Genomic DNA, 18,693 nt, shown 5'->3' with positions numbered 1-18,693 from the left:
CGCATGTGTGTGTAATTTATGATGACTCAGCGTCTAAGAAGGCACAAACATTGCAGCATAAACTATTTATGGTTCTTATGTTACCTTTCAAGGAATGGGCCTGGAAGACCTGGTTAAAATCTTTGAATCATTTCCTGCCAATATTGGGCTATGTCTCACCTTGGAAGGTAGGAAATGGTCTTTAAAGATGATGTCATGGGGTTTGGATAAATCCTACTGTTACTTGAGTTTACTGAGTGCCACCCCCAAAGCAGTACTTGCCCAGTCCATCATACACACTATAAATGTGGGCCATTAAAGTTTTAATAAGCCTGTGTGCTCCCTTGAGATTAAGTGAAATTACAACATATTTTGGGACCACAGAGGCAGGAGAAACTGTTGGGGTGCAGAGAAAGCTTCACAGAGGAGATGAACATTGAAATGGGTTTTAAAGTATGAATAGGAGTTCACAGGTAGCACAGATGAGGAAAGGCAGTAGATACATAATAGCATAGGTAAAGGAAGCACTGTTCCTCAGTGGGAAAAGTGTGGTTCTCCTTTTTAGACGACTACAGACGTGTTAACTAATCTTGTTGTCTAAATTTGGCAAAATGCATAAAAGTTAGGCCCTCAGAAAAGTTGAACGTGACATCATGCTTTGGATGCTCACTTGTTGTGAACGGAGAGTTAACGTTTCAGAAAACAGATGGTGACACTCTCCAACAGCCTTCTGGGGGAAAATGACCATGTAAAATCTGACATATGTCGTAACAGACTAATGAGCTGGACACGGGATTTGACTCGTGTGTGATGGTGAAGGGGTGATAAGATCAGAACCACTTTTCAGCTTATTTAAAGGTCAACTCAAATTAAATGCTTCGTTTCTCACTTCTGCCTGTGCATTCACTCGTTATCTGTGTGCTGATGGTTTACTGTGAGCTTGGCCTATAGCAGTAAAGAGACAGCCATGGCCTCTGCCTGCCTTAATGGAATTCATAATTTAGCCCCAAACTGATCTTCAGAAGGATGCAAAGCAAATCTAATTCCACCAGTTAGAATAAAAGCGACATGTCCAAAGAATAATCAGAGAAACACACGTAATTCCCTGTGAAGGTCAGGCACAAAGTGGATCAAGTCAGGTGGCAGGTTTTGATCTTTGAAGGAGAGAAATTAAGCTCTTTTAGACCTTTGTAGACCTTATGCTTTTGATGTTTGGGTCTAAATCGTCCCCTCCAAACCACAGTCCCATATTAACTACAATTTTGCCTTTAAAAAATCGAGGACACTTCTTAAAAATATAATTCAGCTTTTCAAATTATTGGACTATGAGTAATTCATTTAATTTAGAAATGCCTGTGAGTTCTTGGCAATCACAGGCATATTTAGAAGTCTTTGCAAAGAGAGAAAAATCTAACCTACAAATTGTTTTCACATGTAATGAAACAGTTATGACATCGAAATGTGACAGTTAATGAGGTTGACGTTGTGTTGTTTCCTGCACGTTTGTCTAAACGTTTATTAATTTCTATTTTGAAGTTTTTGTGTTTCATATTTCGGAGCCAAGACTTTTTATTCAGTGCTCCAACGTTCTCGTAGACCTCCGGCATTCTGCCCACAATGCCTAATGGATAAAACGGCCCTGCACACAAAACCCAGAGTGAAAAAGACCAATGAAATTAAGTCAAGGTGTCAGTGTATAAACTTTGAGAGTTCTTTCCACCCTGTACAAAATTTCTGGAGAACCAAAGAGGGAGCCACACACTCAAAGAGAACAGAATATATGTTAGCAATAGAGTAGTTGCATATTCAGTGCAGAGTATGAAACACAAACAGGGCTGATCAGTTCAAAATAAACTCTGAGAAAGGAAAGAAAATCAAAGCAAGGGGCACTAATTTTTTTTAAGCCCCTGCTTTGTGCAACTCTGTGCCAGGTCCTTTCCATACAGTGTTTCACTGAGTTCTCACAGCAACCCTAGGAGATAGTTATGATTATTCCCATTTGACAGATGAGGAAACTGAAGTCTAAAGAAGTTCAGTAACTTGCCAAGGGATTAACAGCTACCAAAGAAACAGAACCAGGAGTCGCCCTCACCCCAGAGCCCAGGCTCTTTTCACAATCCTCATGCTGTCTCCTTGTTTCAGGAAAGGGTGGAGATGATATGATTTTCTTTCTCTCTCTAACCACTGATTTAATAAGTGATGAATCTCATTTTACGTGGCTAGAATGCAAGAAGGTGGGTGGGGGCTGGAGTTTCCCAGACAGCAAAGTTGGAGTGATACAAGGCAGAATTCACTGTCTTTTTTTTTCCTATGTGATTCATTAGTAGAAAAAACTGTGGTGGATAAAACTTCTGAAGCCTGCAGTCTGTAGCAACATCAAGGGAATCTTTAACTGTGGAAAGTCCCGAATCACAGATTGGAACATATCCAACCCCCTTCATGGCCCTGTAACAATGCTTCTCAAAGTGCAGTCCTGGACCACCTCCCCCAGAACTATCCCAGGAGCTTACTAAAATGCAGATTCCCCGGCCCTGGGGCTAGACACTGGGGGGGCCTGGGAATCTGCATCTCAACTCACCTTCTCTAGCTCTCTGGGTGATTCTTACGTTCCCTAAGATTTTAGAACCACACTTTAGTGATTCAGAACAAGATTCTACTGCCTCCTCTTTCTCTCCTTTAATAACTTTTAAGGACTATGACGTAAGCCACCAGGAATGTCCAGTTCTGGGTTCACCATCATTTTACAGATGGGAAATTAAAAGAGAGAAACGGGTATGGGGCTGTTTAGTAAGTCAGCAAAACTACTACAATGAGAACTCAAAGCAAACCCTGCCGGATCCCCCGTACTGAGATGAACTCTTGGAGCCGTGGCTTAAGTCATTAGTATGATTCTCACCCATTGAGAAGGTCTTGAGTCAGAAACGTCACCGAGGGAGATGTTGATGGAAGTTTTTAAAGCAGCTGTTTTTACTCAGAAGGTTAAAATCACCTGTTAGCAGCCAAGCCATCTCCACTACAAAGGAAGGAAGGAGGGAAGGAGGGAAGAAAGAAAGGGGGAGAGGGAAAGAAAGCAAAAACAGGGGGTGGGAGAGAGAGAGAAAAGAAGGAAAGAAGGAAGAGAGGGAGAGGAAAGGAAAGGGCACACCCACTCCCATGGGGCGTGAGCCAATGGTCCAGTGGACAGGATGGAGGCGGCAGCCTGAGGACCAGTGGCACTAAGGTGACTCAGGGCGAGGTCAGGTGTCCTAGAGAACACGGTGTTTGTCAGGGAAGAGCCAGGACCGTCCCCTCCTGCCTCACCACGTTACCACCTCAGACCCCGACTGCTCGAAGCGCAGCACTCGGGGCACTGCCTACCCCTGAGCTCTGGTCAAGCCTCCCCCAGGTCTGTGGCGTCCCCTGGGAGGGCTGGCAGAGTGCCTTTCCGGAAGCTGGCTTCCCGCTACAGGAACCACCTACCTCTTGCTAAACATAAAACCTTCCACTGATTTTAGAATTAAAAACAAAAACAAAAACACTGAGTTCAAGTGCCCGATGGTAACCCCGGCACTCCAACCTCCGTCGAAGGGAAGGTGTGTCAAACTCTCTCCCCTCTAAATGGATCAAGGGTCCAGGAACAAACCTGAAGTACAGTTATAGCAAATGACATGGCTGGAAGTCCGAAGTTTTAGACTTTTCAGACTTGGAACTAAAAAGGTAGAGTCTAAAGAGAAAAACATGTCACCTTCCTGCCAAAATAAACTGTGATGAAAGCTCAGACCCCACCACCTTTCAGCCAAGCATTTCCCATGCCGGCCTCCCCTGTCTGCCTCACACCAGCTCCGATGAGGGAGGGCTATTTTTAAGATGCACACAAGCAGGGCTACGAATGAGAGAAGTTATTTATTTATAGTCACACCTTTCAACTGTTCTTTTTCCCTCTGGAGACAGAGGCCTGGTTTGACTCTCCCTTTGAATCTAAAATCCCTGGGGTGAGAAGGACTTTGAAAGGTCACGGGCGCAGTCTGTGACCCCCAGACAGGGATCATTGTCCCAGGCAATACAAGTCGGAAAACTGTTAACTTCTTGAGGAATTCCTCCTAATGTTTATACACTCAGCTTATGTAACACCTGTGCTCTTGAGCAGTGTTTTGTAAAACACACGTTTTGTATAAAAGGTGATTTGAAAATACATTCGTGGCTTTGTTATTTAAGGAATCCAACAGTAAATCACCCCCTCCTTTATTTTTTCCAACAGAGGATTCCATTATCACGCAAATAGATATTCCATAATCTACTTGGGACTGTAAATTCAAATGCTGTATTAGGTTTTCGCAAGGCAGGGCACATGTATACGTCATGTTCTAAGCATCAACAGCTCTTTCTGGCGTCCAACTGCATCTTTCCTCTTGTGATTCAGGGATCTTTTCTTATTCTGTTAAATTAGTCCCTTCTTAATACCAAACCTCACTGGACCCATTGTAGGCCCTTGGAATTTGCCAGCAAACTGAAGAGAAAAGCCTTCCCCTGCAATGCTCCCAGGAGCATCACTTTGTGTTGGCTACTACCCTCCACAAGTTCACTGGTATTATTTTCTTCACAGCACAATTCCCCACCTGACATTCAGTGTCTGCCTATGTCTCCTTACTACAGTGTAAGTATCATGGAGGCCAGATTCACTCTTGAATTCATCACTGTATCACAAGCATTGAAAATATACCAGATGCTTGAAATTAAATCAATTTTCTACTTATCTCAAATTGTTAGGGCAGTGCAAAATGTGGTGCCTTGTACCACTCAAGGGAGAAAGAGAAAAGACTGGAAACTGAGTGCAGAGTCCAGGTCTAAAAGCAGGTCTATCAGAAATTTGGAGAGAAACACTTGATGATGCCTATGACCTGGCATGGCTCGGGAACTCATAATGGTGAAGGATCAACAGTACCTGGCACAGGGTGGGCGTTCAAGAAGGTTTTGCTGACCAATGAATGGAAAAATAATACTCAAGCTAAGGTATTCAGATATTCTTACTTCTTGGAAGATATACTTACTACTTTGATGTACTTCTTGGAAGCTTCAAGTTCTTATTTTAGGAGCGCAAACACACACACACACACACACACACACGCTTTGAGTACAGTGGAAAAAATTAAGAACAAAAATCCAGTCTGTTGTTCACTCACCTTTTTACTTAAGTGGGGACCATTAGCCCCTGCAATGCCTCTCTGCACTGATGGTGGGACTTGATACACATCTTTTTCCTGGGTACCATGGCCAGTGGGTACTTGGTAAATTCCCTGACTTTGGTAGGAAGGTGGCACTTGGTAGATGGTGTCTCGAGGGGCGCCCTGGAGGTTTGGCATTTGATAGAGCTTCTGTTGGCCAAAGGGCTGGTGCATCAGTCCAGAAGTAGGCGGGTCCTGACTGGAGGAGGTCTCCTGCACGGGGCCAATCAGAAGCTTCACCCGGTTGCCCGGGACAATGCCTTGCCGACCGTGTAAGGAGCAGAGCCACCATCCTTCCAGTCCTCCTGTGTTCTGCTCTATGACAGTCAGGATGTCTCCCTTGCGAAAGGCCAGCTCCTCAGCACACTCTGGGACGTTGTCGTACAAGGCCCTTGCCATAAGATTCTAGGAAGGAAAGAACAGAGGGAATCCACATTAGAATAGTAGCTCAGTCCCTTTAACACCTAAAGCCCGTGCTCTTATGGAGAGGCACACTTCCTGGAGAGAAGAGAAGAATCTGAACAATAGCCTGTAAGGAGAAAAACAGATGGTGCAGACAGAAGACAGATCCATACATACTGTGTCTGCCACCAATGACATCAGACCGCCTCCTTGGAAAAGCTCAGAATGCCACAGAGTGCTTTCTTCCAGCAGTACATGCTGTGCCCAGGGAGTTATGAGTAGCATGGCTAAGGGTTAGAGAACGGTTCATTCTACAAAACATTTCTCTTCCTTTCTTAAACCCAGTCGAAGGAATAAAATATTCCAAGATATTCAGAGGTACTACAACAGACATCTCTTATTTTGTTAATATATTGGAGGTAAAACGAGTCAAAGAAAATCCCCAACAACAAGCAGCACAAATGGCCTTGATATTCAGTGTTAAAATGGAAACAGAGGTACACTGATCTCTGACTTGGCAGGGCATAAAAATTCTTATTCTCAGTTGATCAAGAGGTCCTTGGATACGTGGAGAATCTACAAGCAAGCGATCTTTCCATGCGAAGCAAGCATGGAGTGTAGTGTGATGGTAAGTCTACATCTCCAGATTTGATCGCGGGGAGCTACAAAGAAGTTACCCCGCGTAGGTAGATAGATACCATCGCTTCCTCTTTGGTCTTTTATTCCTACCTTTCCTGAGGGCCCCTCCTCACCCTGCCACTTCATTTCCTACTTCTTGAATCTCACCATTCACATCGGAAAGGCTCTGCTTTCCCCTTTCATGGGCCCCAAACACTTTCTTTCTTTGTGTGAAGGCCTGTCTGGCACTCTCAGTACTAAGTAGACAGCCAAAGTAGGCATTCAGCGGGGAGCGGGCAGGCAGTACATGCTGACATTCCTGGAAGCCTTTCAAAGGCTCCAAAGATTTCACTTCTTGGCATCAGTCACATTTCGCAGCACGATGGCAGCCATCACCCCATGCCTGCTCCTTCCCAGCACACAGAGGAGTCGGGGAATGTTGTAAATTCATAGCAAGCCGTCAGAAAACTCCAAGTGATCTCTCTAGTGCTTCGCTAGGAAGTTGGGACGCACTAGGTGTCACTGTGATGATGATCACTTGTGGGGAAAAGACTGCTGATTGGCCGGAGTGTGTTGTGACTACACATTCGTGGCACTGGGGGCTGTTGTTGTTTGGACTTCTGCCCCCTGTTTTCTTCTCTAAAAATGTGGATTCGATCTTTCAGCTTCATGCTTTTCATTCCTTTACCACTGACATCCGTTAATCATCTCCCCCTGTAATCCGCCCCGTAACCGCGGGTCTTGCACTGTGGGCTGGTTCTCTGCTGTGGAGGCGCTGTGCCGTGGGAGGGTCTGCCCCCAGTCAGCAGCTGAGGGGCTCCTACTTTTACTGTTAACCACAGTCCCCTTAGGCAGTGAGGAAAAGAGACGAAGCCCTAGAGCTCAGTGCCCAGGAAGTCTGGTGATGCTCTTTAAGAATAAGGTTGAAGTCCTTGTTCTTGACAGTTTTCTGATCCAGGAAGTCTATGATGTGGACAGGTGAGCAGTAAGGGAAGCTAAAGGGATACTGAGGGCTTTGAGTTCCAGGTGAACGTTTTACTTAGTATCTATATTCTAGGAAGCTCTGTGTTCCTTCTAACAATTAAAAGTCCACATACTGAAAGATAAAACCATACAGCACCGTATCCTGGTTTGAGGAACCATTTAAGGATGTGTCCTAATCCTAAAATCTCTTGTTTCTCTTCTTCCATCGTTTGGGTGTCCCGTTATTGAAAGAAAAGTCATCGAGTTGAAGAAGACAAGATGCTGGTCCTTTGTACCTAAATGATCAGAAGGAAATTACTCCACCCAAGTTTTATTGTGATGATAGAACAGGAGGTGAGCTGACGGCTCTGGTCTCCACCCCTTTCTCTGGGGCCCATTCAACAACTGGGAATGGCTGGCAAGGAGGCCCTGTGGTGAAGTCAGAAGTGATAGGGGTGGAACCAGTCCTATGGGAGCCAAGGGTGGAGAGCTGTGCGATTACATTGGCTACCAAGAAGGGAAAGAAAAGAAACAGAAAACAGTAGAAGGTGAAGGACCGCAGACCTCATCAGCATACATGAACTCCAGGCATTCGGAGTTGGGTCACGTCCACGGAGCTCCATCAAGCAATGAAGTGGAGCCCCAGACCACGCCCGACTCGAGGCAGATAGAAATCCCTGTACGAAGGCTGCTCTGGATGGTCTTCGTCTCCTGTTCCAGTGACCTTCCCACCACCAGCTAAGCAGCAACCTGTTTCCAGACAGGCATCCAGAGCTGCTTCTCCAGGAAAACCTGGAGAGCCTCTTGCGGATGCACAAGATGATCACAAGGTGATTTCTGACTAGCTGTCCTCCCCCCGCACCACCACCACTCCCAGAGACTGGGATTCAGAGAGCTTGGCAGCCGCGAGTGGAAGCACCCGGTGCCGGCTTGACACCTCACATGCTGGGAGTTATTCTCAGCCTCGGGTGAATGGGAGTAAGTGATTTAATATCTGTGCCGGCCACAGGGAGCCAGTGTCTACAGCCAGCCACTCTCCCACACAGGAGGTTACGGCTCCTGAGACCTTCAGAGAACACCTGGACCTGACCCCCCTGTTTTACAGATGAGGAAACAGATCTGGGGTGGGGGGCGGTTTATCATCTGCCCAAGGCCACACCGGTGGAGTCAGAGATGGGAAGAGAACTGTGGTCTCTTGGCTCAGTTCTCTTTCCAGAGCTCTAAGCCACCTTAGCTCTACTACACAATGTCCTCCTAACTGGGCTCCATCCCGTTTTACGGTAAAGCTCTGAAGGTGACAATTCCTTTTGTCATGTCTACGGAATAAACCAGTTCCTGGGGTTTGGGGTCGTGGCTGTGTGACCTGGGCAGGTTACTCTTCCCCTTGGCACCTTAATTTCCTCATCTGTAAAATGAGAATGAGGGTAACATCCCTATGCCATGGGTTTGCAGTGAGCATTCAGTGAGTTAATTCCAGTCAAGTGCTTTAACGTCGTGGGAGACTTGGGAAGATATGACTATTTATTTAATGTGCTGATGGAGCTTTGATCTTCAGCTTCCTAGCGGATCACCTCCACAGTTCTCTGTCAAAGGTTGGTTCTATTCTAATGTTGTTATGATATATATTTTTATACACATCTGATATTTCTCTTGCTCACAATTACGCTTCAGGAGAACTGTATCTTGAAGCAGTACTTCTCTGAATTAATAATGAGTTCTGCTCACTGTAACCTCTTGTTGAGTATTTGCCTCTAAACAACAATAATGAAACTATCGGTTGCATTCAAGAGACAAAATAATAATATATTACTAATATAATTAATAGTATTATTATATATTATATTAATATAATCAATCAATTATATTAATATAATATATAACACTATTCGAATTATTATATAATTAATTATATTAATTATAATGATATATCATTATATTAATATTACCACAATATTATTAATATTATATCATTATAACATTATTGATATTATATTATTATCATTACTGGACAAATTATGGATACATCTCATTAGATTCCAGAAGAGTACAATCCATCAGAAAGTACGGAATAACACGGGGTAAAGAGCTTGGCTTTTTTTTTTTTTTTTTTTGCTGTACGCGGGCCTCTCACTGCTGTGGCCTCTTCCATCGCGGAGCACAGGCTCCGGATACGCAGGCTCAGTGGCCACGGCTCATGGGCCCAACCGCTCCGCGGCATGTGGGATCTTCCCAGACCGGGGCACGAACCCGTGTCCCCTGCATCGGCAGGCGGACTCTCAACCACTGCGCCACCAGGGAAGCCCAAGAGCTTGGCTTTTGAAAATACTTGGTGCGTTGAGGCAAGAGTTTAGTAAGGAGATAACAGCAAAGTTAACTTCAGCCAGGACACAAACCCTCTCATTTAAAAGTGCACAGGCAGATCAAGAGTTAATTTCTCTGGCTAGGACAAGGTGGAGGGACCCTTTCCTTCAGGGCAGAGATGTGATTCCTTAAGGCCACAAAGTCAGAAGGTGATTATCTGAATATCTTACAGAAAGCCAGGAGAGGCAGTCTGTCTATTCAAGACCTACTCCTTCTCCCACCCTCCCTGGGATATTTATCTCCAGGGCAGGAAAGGTCAACACAGAAACACATCAAGGAAAGATAAGAGAGCTCTGTAATCCTATATCCAGCTGGATGGTTAGGCTCCAGAGGCTGGCAGTTAGAAATGCAGCTAGAGCTTGGCAAAGCACCCAAACCGTTGGGTCATAGAACTTGAAAGCCAGAGGCACTTCAAACAATTACAGTTCAACTCGTTCACTTTACAAATGAGAAAAATGAGGCCCAAGAAGTTAATGATTTGCCAAGTCAGCTGGCTAGAAGGTCACAGAGCTAAGAACACGGGCCTCTTGTCTCCAGCTCCAGAATTAGGACAGTGTTGGATAAAGTCAGAGGCATGTGCTACAAAAGCTGTGGTTCTAATTAGGATGGGAAATCCGCATTTAGAGTCACAGACCCTATTTGAGGGATCCTAATTGTAGCAGCCTCTAGCATTGACCCCACCCCGATCTCTGAGAAGAAACTGTCCTTGGTTCCCATGATTCCACGTCCCGGTCCTCCCTCTTCCCTTGTTCTCATGACCGCTCATCTTTCTCCTCCTTCACAGACTAATCTCTTTTCCTGTCCCTTTAGTGATCATGTTCCAAAGGGATCTCTCGTCTCTATGAGTTTGCTCTCTACAGGACGTCTCATCCATGCCGATGGCATCTAAACACACAGGTAACACTCAGATCCACAGCTCCAGCCTCGATATTTCCTCTGCTCTCCAGTCCCATATTTCCAGTTGTCTAATGAGTATCTTCACCTCTCACTCAACAAGTGCAAAACCCCTTTCTCCTGATCTCTCTCAGTTAACAGCAGGCATAAGGCCGCCCAAGATCAGAGCCTCAGGTTTGCTGAGTCACTTCACAATCTGAACCTGTCAGCTGGGACCTGGCTTTTCTTCCTCACTGCCACTCCTCGCTCAGGTCCTCAGCAACTTTTTTTGGGGGGGGGGGCGGGGGGAAGGTATGACAATTGCTACCCAACTGGTTTTCCTGCGTTCAACCTCTTCCCACCTCCAAACTCATCTTCCACATCACCAGAAGAGTTCTCTTCCCCAAATCTATCTCATTGTTTTCCTTTCTAGTTCTCTGTGACAGTATTTCTTATAGTACGACTTGTACTGTCCCTTTCAAGACTGGGAACTCCTTAAGTTCAGGGAAGCTGTTCTTTCTTTGGCATTTTCAGAACCAGTGTGTGAAACAAAATACACACTCACTAAGTGTTTGCTAAATTGAAATGGATTCTGGACTCTGATTTCCTGGTTCTCTACAGAGAGGGTGAAATGGTTTTCTAGAGATGTCAGCAAGATATTCGGTTGAAATTTTCCAATGGACATGGGAAGATGAACTAACAGAACCAGAAAGATAAATGGCACGTCCAAGTCACCTAAGCCTCACGGCCAGAGAACGTGGGAGACGGCGAGCAGGAAAGAGCCCGTCCCTCCCTGTTAAAACAGGATGATGACGTAGATGGGGAGGCTGCAGCTAGTGCCACAACCACTGAGCAAACAGGAAGGCCAGGAGGAGCCGGCCATCCCCGTCTGATTAAATACAATGGTCTCCGTAAGAGGCCTTTTCTCCCTTTAGTGTGGCGACCTGCATCTGGCGGTAGATGACCGAGCACCGTTCATGCTTCGCCAGAATGTTTGGGTCCTGCGGTTCCTGGTTCCCAGGCCATGCCCAAGGACTGGGCAGAAAATGCCGTGCAGTATTACAGCAAGTAAAGAGAGCTCCAGGTCACGTGATCATTTCCACACCACCCTGCTCTTCCCTGCCCTTTTCTTTTTCCCTCCACTACTATCAAAATGTCAAGAAAGCTTATTACTCCTATTGCCAGGGAAACTATCTGCTATTCCAAATACAGAGAGGTGTGTGACATAATTTCCATGACCATTCATGCTGCTGTTTGAAGAAAAATGAGACACAATGCCTGGTGTGTCCCCCCCCTCCCCCCCGGACTGATAGCATCATCAATGGCCCAGCTTCCTCTTATTATTTTACTTCATTCTATATTTATCGTGCAGGAGCTCCTGCCAAGCCTCAGGGCTGCCACATTCTCAACAATGTGGCTTTCCTGTACCCAACCCCCCAAACTTTAGCCCTGGACTCTGGCAGGGACACACACGCGCGCACACACACAGTAAAGAAGGAAATGGCCATTGTCAAGAAAATCGGTCCCAAAGGAAGTGGCTGAGGGATGAGTATCAGAAAGGTCAGTCTCAGGACACACTGGAGAAGAGAAAGAAAGGATCCTGTGTTTTTATGTTTGTCTGCCGACGAAAACCAGCTTAGGTCTTTTCCATTATAGTTTATTACAAGATTTCGAATATAGTGTCTTGTAATAAACTATAATGGAAAAGAATCGAAAAAAAGAATATAGATATATACATATATATATGTATGACCGAATCACTCTGCTGTACATCTGAAACTAACACAATATTGCAAATCAACTCTACTTCAATTAAAAAAAAACTCAGTCTGAGGGCCATCCAACCCCTTTGGCTTCCTCCTACCCTCATCTTTAGGATACAGGGGGATGCGGGATTTCCCCAGAGAAGGACACAGCCATAGTCAGAAAACATGGATATCTACAAGTGTCTGGATTTTGATTCTTGGAATATTGGTTTACACTGGATATCTGGAATGTTGAATTTTTTTAAGAGTTGAATCCTCTGGAGACTGTTAAGTAGTAGACACTAGGCTTTTAGGTTTAGGAGTTAGAAGATATGATGCTCATACTTCCTGACCCCTGGGGAGGTGTGTCCAACACATGCCACCAAAGAGCCCTTTAGCACCTGGACCGCATTTCAGCCGATGATTTTCATTTTCTGGAAAGTGCTTCTAAACCCCTATGGTAGTTATAAAGCTTACATGAGTATCTTGGACTCTCTCTAAATATTCATGTCATTTACTTTGCCCCAAGTCCTCACATCCTCTAAGATGGTTAGCCATAGCATCCTCTTCATGTGCGTGTACACAGGTATGTGTGACTTCACGGCCAACTTCTATTACTTCTTGGCCGTTTGCGGAGGATGGATTTGATTGCTAGCAGTATGTGAGAAAAATAAATTAGCTTTTCCTCACAACTCTGATGATCATAAATAATACATATGTCTTGAAGAACTCAATTCTCCACTCTTCTGTGGTCTTTGGGGTTTTCTTGAGTAACTCCTGAGGGTCTGAAAGACGGTGGGAGAACACCTAGGTTTCTGTGGGTACTTAGAACCAGAAGTCACCCATGGCTTGACCAGACCGACTAGGCTAGAATATTAGACTACGAAGGGATCCCAGAGATCACTCTCGCCCAGTCTTCTTGTTCTACCGCCCAGAGGGTCTCTTATTATATCAGCAGCAGAGCCAGAACTAGCATCTGGTTCCCTTCTTAATCTAGGAATGTTTTCCACTGGACTAGGGTATGCTTCCTGAGAACCTTCTCCATCTTAGAATTTAGTAACGCTGCTATTAAGCCTCAGAATTTATAAGCATTTGTCCCAGGTTGCCTGGTTTTGATAGATTTAAGCATAGTGTATTGGCAAAGGATCAAAAACACGGGGCAGGCACAAACGCTTTTCAGGGTCTGTCCCTAGATAAATCTGACAGGCGCCATATAATGATGAAGGTCTGACACCCACTCACCCAAAAGATAGGTTTATTAATGGTAAAACAACCATCTGGATTTCAGCCAACATTACAGTATTAGCATCAAATCACTTCTATTTGCCTGTCTAGACAAATCCCTCTAACATCCAGGTACTTGGGGAAGTGAAACGAGAATTAAGTTATAAAGGAGTAGGAGACTCTAGCCCACAAATATTACAGTATATTCCAAAAACTGTATCATTTCTCAATAGTCAAAACACACAAGTTCTAACATCTAATAAAGTATCTGAAAGAAGGGAAAGATCTTCCTATTTTTACATTCCCATATATCTTATCTTCCTACATCAAGGTATGCAACCCCCAAGGTATGAAGTTATATCTAAACCCACGAGTGCCAATATGTACACATACTAGCAACCCTCATCTGCCTCCCAGCCAGAACCCAAGTGATGTAACTTGGACATCACCCCTCACTGGAACTCTTTTAGATGACCCCTGAACTAGGTTTGGTGCCTGACTGCTATTATCCTACTTAACTTGTGAGGTCCTCAAAGAGTTTTAAAAAATGGATTCGCACACTTGGCCGAGAGGGTGTGTACAATCGTATACTGTCAGCACTGCAGTTGCAGAGTTGCCTCAAGAAAGAATTTTTAATATTTATGTATTTATTTGGTTGTGCCGGGTCTTCGTTGCTACAGGCAGGCCCCTTAGTTGCAGCATGCGAACTCTTAGTTGTGGCATGCATGTGGGATCTAGTTCCCTGACCAGGGATCGAACCCGGGCCCCCTGCATCGGGAGCGTGGAGTCCTATCCACTGCACCACCAGGGAAGTCCCAAGAAAGCATTTTTAGAAGCTGCAGCTTCTCAGCTAGAAGAGAGAGGAAAGATGGCAGAAGCAAATGGAGGAGAAGAAAACCTCAGAATGAAACTAATGAAATTGTTTAGTGGCTGGGGATATAGACAAGCTCCTACATGTACATATGCCACAGCAGTTTGAGAATAAAACAGTGTTCTTCAAGGCCCATTATTAATGGAACATGCATTTGGAACTGGGCCCTGAAGAAAGCTATTTTATTTATTTATATATTTTATATATAACAGGTGGACTATTAGGAAAATAAAGCCAAAGGAAGACTTCAGAGGATTCAGGCTGCCTTCGCGATGGTCTGATGGTTTACACGTGACCTAGTGAGACCCTATGCTTCTTAGTATTTTGTGGTATTCACTTGAACAAATTCGCACTAAGCATAGAAGAGGAAGCTTCCTTTTGGTTAGGAACCGTTAACATTAAGCCCAACCTCGGTCATGATAAGATTATGGCAAGCAGCTTTATGATTGCATTTTTGGGCTTCTATTACATAAAACCAGTGAGGTAATTATTTTTAAGCAGAAGGAAATAGGGGAGATTATGCCAGTGATTTTTCACTAGGGGGGGGATTTTGTCCCCCCAGGTGATATTTGGCAAGGTTCAGAGACATTTTCGGTTGTCACACTGTGTGTGTGTGTGTTACTGGCATCTAGTGGGTAGAGGCCAGGGATGCTGCCAAACATCCTGCAATGCAAGGGACAGTCCCCACTACCAAGAATCAGCCAGTCCTAAATGTCAATAGTGCTGGGGTGGAGAAACCCCGGATAGAGGGATGGACATGACACTGTTAAATTAATAGAGTCTAATCTTGGTCCTCATCTTGTAAGACTAATGACAATGAAAGCACTGCCTTTTATGCCTCTGTTTCCCCATTTGCAAAATGGGGATAATGAACACGTTCTTTATAATAATATCACGAGGAGTCATGAAACTATACATGCAAAAGACTCTGATATCTTCAGAAGAAAGGGTCTCTGTAAAATCAAAGCACGGTTATGATTACTGCACTATGATGAGCTCATGAAGTTCTGTCTTAAGAACTGTACTCCTCCCCCCCCAAAAAAAATTCCTCCGGGGAAAGAAAACAAACCAGAAATGATCTCATGATGATGACACCTGCCACACCAAAAAACAGACACAGTTCAGAGAAACTAAATTCTTTCCCTCCAGCAATGAAGTAGGCTGCATCTGTAATTAAGATCTTAATAAGGGAGGTAGGAGGCTGGATACAGACGCTGCAGGCTGTGAGGCACAGAGCTATCCTGCCAGGTTTCAACAAGAGCAACTGAAACACAATCCCCCTCGCTGCCTAGTGCTCTCAGGTGTTCTCTGCACAGTCCATATTTCAAAACGGGCTTTCCTTCATTGCTAAAGATTCCTACTCCTGCAAGGAGAAAGAAAAGGACCGCCTCATTATGTACCAGCAAATGTCACGTGGTAAATAGTATTTACAGGTAAATATAAAAAATTTGCCGGAATCCACTTTAAAAAAGCCTCTTAGATAATTTCCTGATAAGAAGCTGAAAACAAGTTAGATAAAAGCCTGGCATAAGGCAAAAGGGATAATGCTTTCGATGGCTGATTGATCTCTGAAGCAGCTAGAACGACCATGTGTTCCTAAACTTTCCAAGACGGTCCCCGTTTCAAATATCCTTCCCATTGTCAGACCATCTGTCCCACTTTGGGGTCTGTGAAACATGGATACATACCTACAGAAATGATCTATATTTTAAACTAAAAATAAAAGACAGGCATCAAGTATATATCTTGCTAATGGATCTACCTTGGCTGACTTTAGGATTTGGGAGGAAAACTGATAAGTACTGATAAGAATCTTAGGTTTAGTCAATGGACTGTTCTCTCATTGACAAGATGATCTTTATAAGGGAACGAGATCTATTCCAAGGGCATGCTGGCCTCTGTGAGACTGTCAAGCAGTCCAGCTTCACAGTGAATGCCACTGGGCTAACTGTGTTCCTATCACCCCCTTCCTTTACCCTCCCCACCATTTAAGGGGATGCTCATTGAACTTAGCTCTGAGTGGAAAAGATTGGAGAATCAGAGAATAACATGCAAGTTCTAACCCAGAGGAGCACTCAAGGGAAAAAAAGATGTCAAAATTTTGCTCTACCAATGCTGTTGTGATGGTTCTGCAGCACTGCTGGTCCACTCAAGCCATTTCCTGCTAACTCTAAGTCATACCACGGATGATTAATAACAACAAACAAAAAACAGTAACAACAAACTCATGGACAGATCACTGACATGTCCTGTTAGAAGCCTGGAGTGTCTAGAAGTCCACTTTCCTGACTTCCCAGTGGCTGGCATTGCTTGTTATGGTTATTGGGGGCTGGGGGACGGAATCCCAGCTCAGTCTTTCAGTAGAGCACAGAGCCTGGGGACAGAGACGCCTGAGTCCTGAGTCAGCCCCATCTTCTGTGGGAGTGAGGTGCTAAATTAAGGGCAATAAACTGACGACCACAAATCAATGAGATTAAGGCTAATTCATACAAGAGACAGCATAACTAAAATAAATTAGCAAAAATATTAATGACATCATACTGTCTAAATAAATATTGCTTTAATTAAATAGAAAGATCTGGTTCAAATCCTAACCATTTATGCCTTTTGGTGGTTGCAACTTTCTACTGAGTTTCACAAATAACACCCTCCCACACACACACCCCTCCGCCCCCCCCCCCGCCACCCCTGGCCACACACACAAAGAGCAAAGAAAGGAATTAAATTCAAAATGAGCTATCAAACGTTTTGGTGCAGTGCTTGCACTTTTACATATTCACGGTTGATCAGTCTTTATTTCTGGTAATCATAAACATCAACGTTCCACATAAGGAACAATTTTTGGTAACATAACTATTACCTTGACATATTAGAACTATCAGGAGGAATTCTCATTTGCAACATACACACCAAGATCTGCAAAGAAATAAGATGCCTCCATGTGAGTGAACCCAGCCTTTGAATAAGGCTCATGAACCACCTACCTAAATACCATTTAGCACAATTAATTGCTAAATTAATTGGGGAAGAGGTTGAGGGTAAGGGACTAGCTTTTTTTTTTTTTTTAAAGAATAAACCTGTATTTAGTAATCCATGGTGAGGCCCAAGTATATGTATTTGAAAACACTGCACTGGCAATTTCATTATCTCCATGATCAGCTGTCCCACCCTCCATCTCAACCATGAAAACTCACGGTCACACACCATCACTACTTCTATTTTCTGGAGTGCCTGTTCCATCTTCCTCAAAGCATTTGCCTCAATTCACCTAGATCACATTGTCGACCTTCTGAATCACTCTTTCCAGTGGAGAGTGGAAAGGGTCACCAATAAGGCCTTTATCTTAAAATGAAGATTCCTCAGGAAGACAGTCTTTTGCAGCTAAGCTGTAATGTTCCCCAGGCCTGCGGCGTCCTCATTAACTAGTAAGAATTCCCGCAGGGGGATGACTGGAATGTTCAAAGTAAATAAGACGGACGGGGTGTTGCTGACAAAGTATAAACAGGGTTTTTTTGTTTTATTTTTTGGGTCCCTTTTCCGTGCCCATACTCTTTGCAGTCATCCATTGCCTAGGTAACTGGTAGCTATTCTCTTCATTTTAAGTTGGAAATAGAGGATTTCTTCCCAGTGGCACCATTGTGTTTATCTTGGCAAGGAGCCTTGGTAATTACGTCTATATGTTACTGCAGAGTAATTCCACGGTCCCAGGGGCTGGGATTTCAAACCAATTTGTTTAAGTTTCTTTCTAACCCTAAAATGATCTAAAAATAGATCACCAACGCCTCTTCCTTTACATCTCCATCACTCTAACTGACGGCAGTAGGCTAGAGATATGGTTTCCCTGAGCCCCACTCACCTCCTGTGCACTTCACCTTTGATTTTTTACAGTCATGACTTTCTCTTTCCCTCGGTACCAGTTTTGTTGTGGATAAACAATTGTAGCAAAGGTTTCCTCTTACATTTTTATACATATAATGCTTCTGCACCTATATGTCTGAGTATATATATTGTATGTATCTTATAATGCATCATATAATACCTGCCATTTTAAAATGCTTATTATGTACTAGAAACAGATGATTTTCATATATTATATCCTTACAACTATCTGATGAGACAGGTACTATTACTCCCATTTTATAAATGAGGAAATGGAGACCTGAAGTAGCTTGCCTAAAATTATACTGTTAGGAAGTAACAAAAGTGGGATTGGAAACAAAATCCACTTTGCCATACAGCGAGACTCTTTTAACGGCTATTTGTGTAAGTATTATATGTAATTCAACATTCAATTCAATGTTTGTTGAGTAGCTACTGTGAGCAAGGTCCTACAATTTCAGGAATATCAAATCTTATTAATAACAATGAAGATACCAAGTCATTAAAATATTAGCAAGTGGGGACAGAGGTGTACTGGTAAATCCCTATGTCTGGCATCTGCATTTTTGCAAGACAT

General features: G+C 43.9%; 1 protein-coding gene across 3 annotated transcripts in view; it reads right to left on the bottom strand.

The window, feature by feature from the left end:
* The window catches only part of NEDD9 (neural precursor cell expressed, developmentally down-regulated 9), a 503,823-nt gene that overhangs the window by 412,893 nt on the left and 72,237 nt on the right, over positions 1 to 18,693 (bottom strand). For all 3 annotated transcript variants that reach the window (XR_009543054.1, XM_060163697.1, XM_060163696.1), the window contains exon 2: positions 5,139 to 5,585. Coding sequence is in view for 2 of the 3 variants with exons in the window: in XM_060163697.1 (XP_060019680.1) it covers positions 5,139 to 5,585 (447 nt within the window). In the remaining variant the exon portion in view is untranslated. The remainder of the gene's footprint in view (positions 1 to 5,138; positions 5,586 to 18,693) is intronic.

The sequence above is a fragment of the Lagenorhynchus albirostris genome, chromosome 10 (assembly GCF_949774975.1).
Source record: "Lagenorhynchus albirostris chromosome 10, mLagAlb1.1, whole genome shotgun sequence".
NCBI lineage: Eukaryota > Metazoa > Chordata > Mammalia > Artiodactyla > Delphinidae > Lagenorhynchus > Lagenorhynchus albirostris.
Note: the sequence above shows the minus strand (reverse complement) of the source record. Positions and strands in the feature narration are given on the sequence as shown.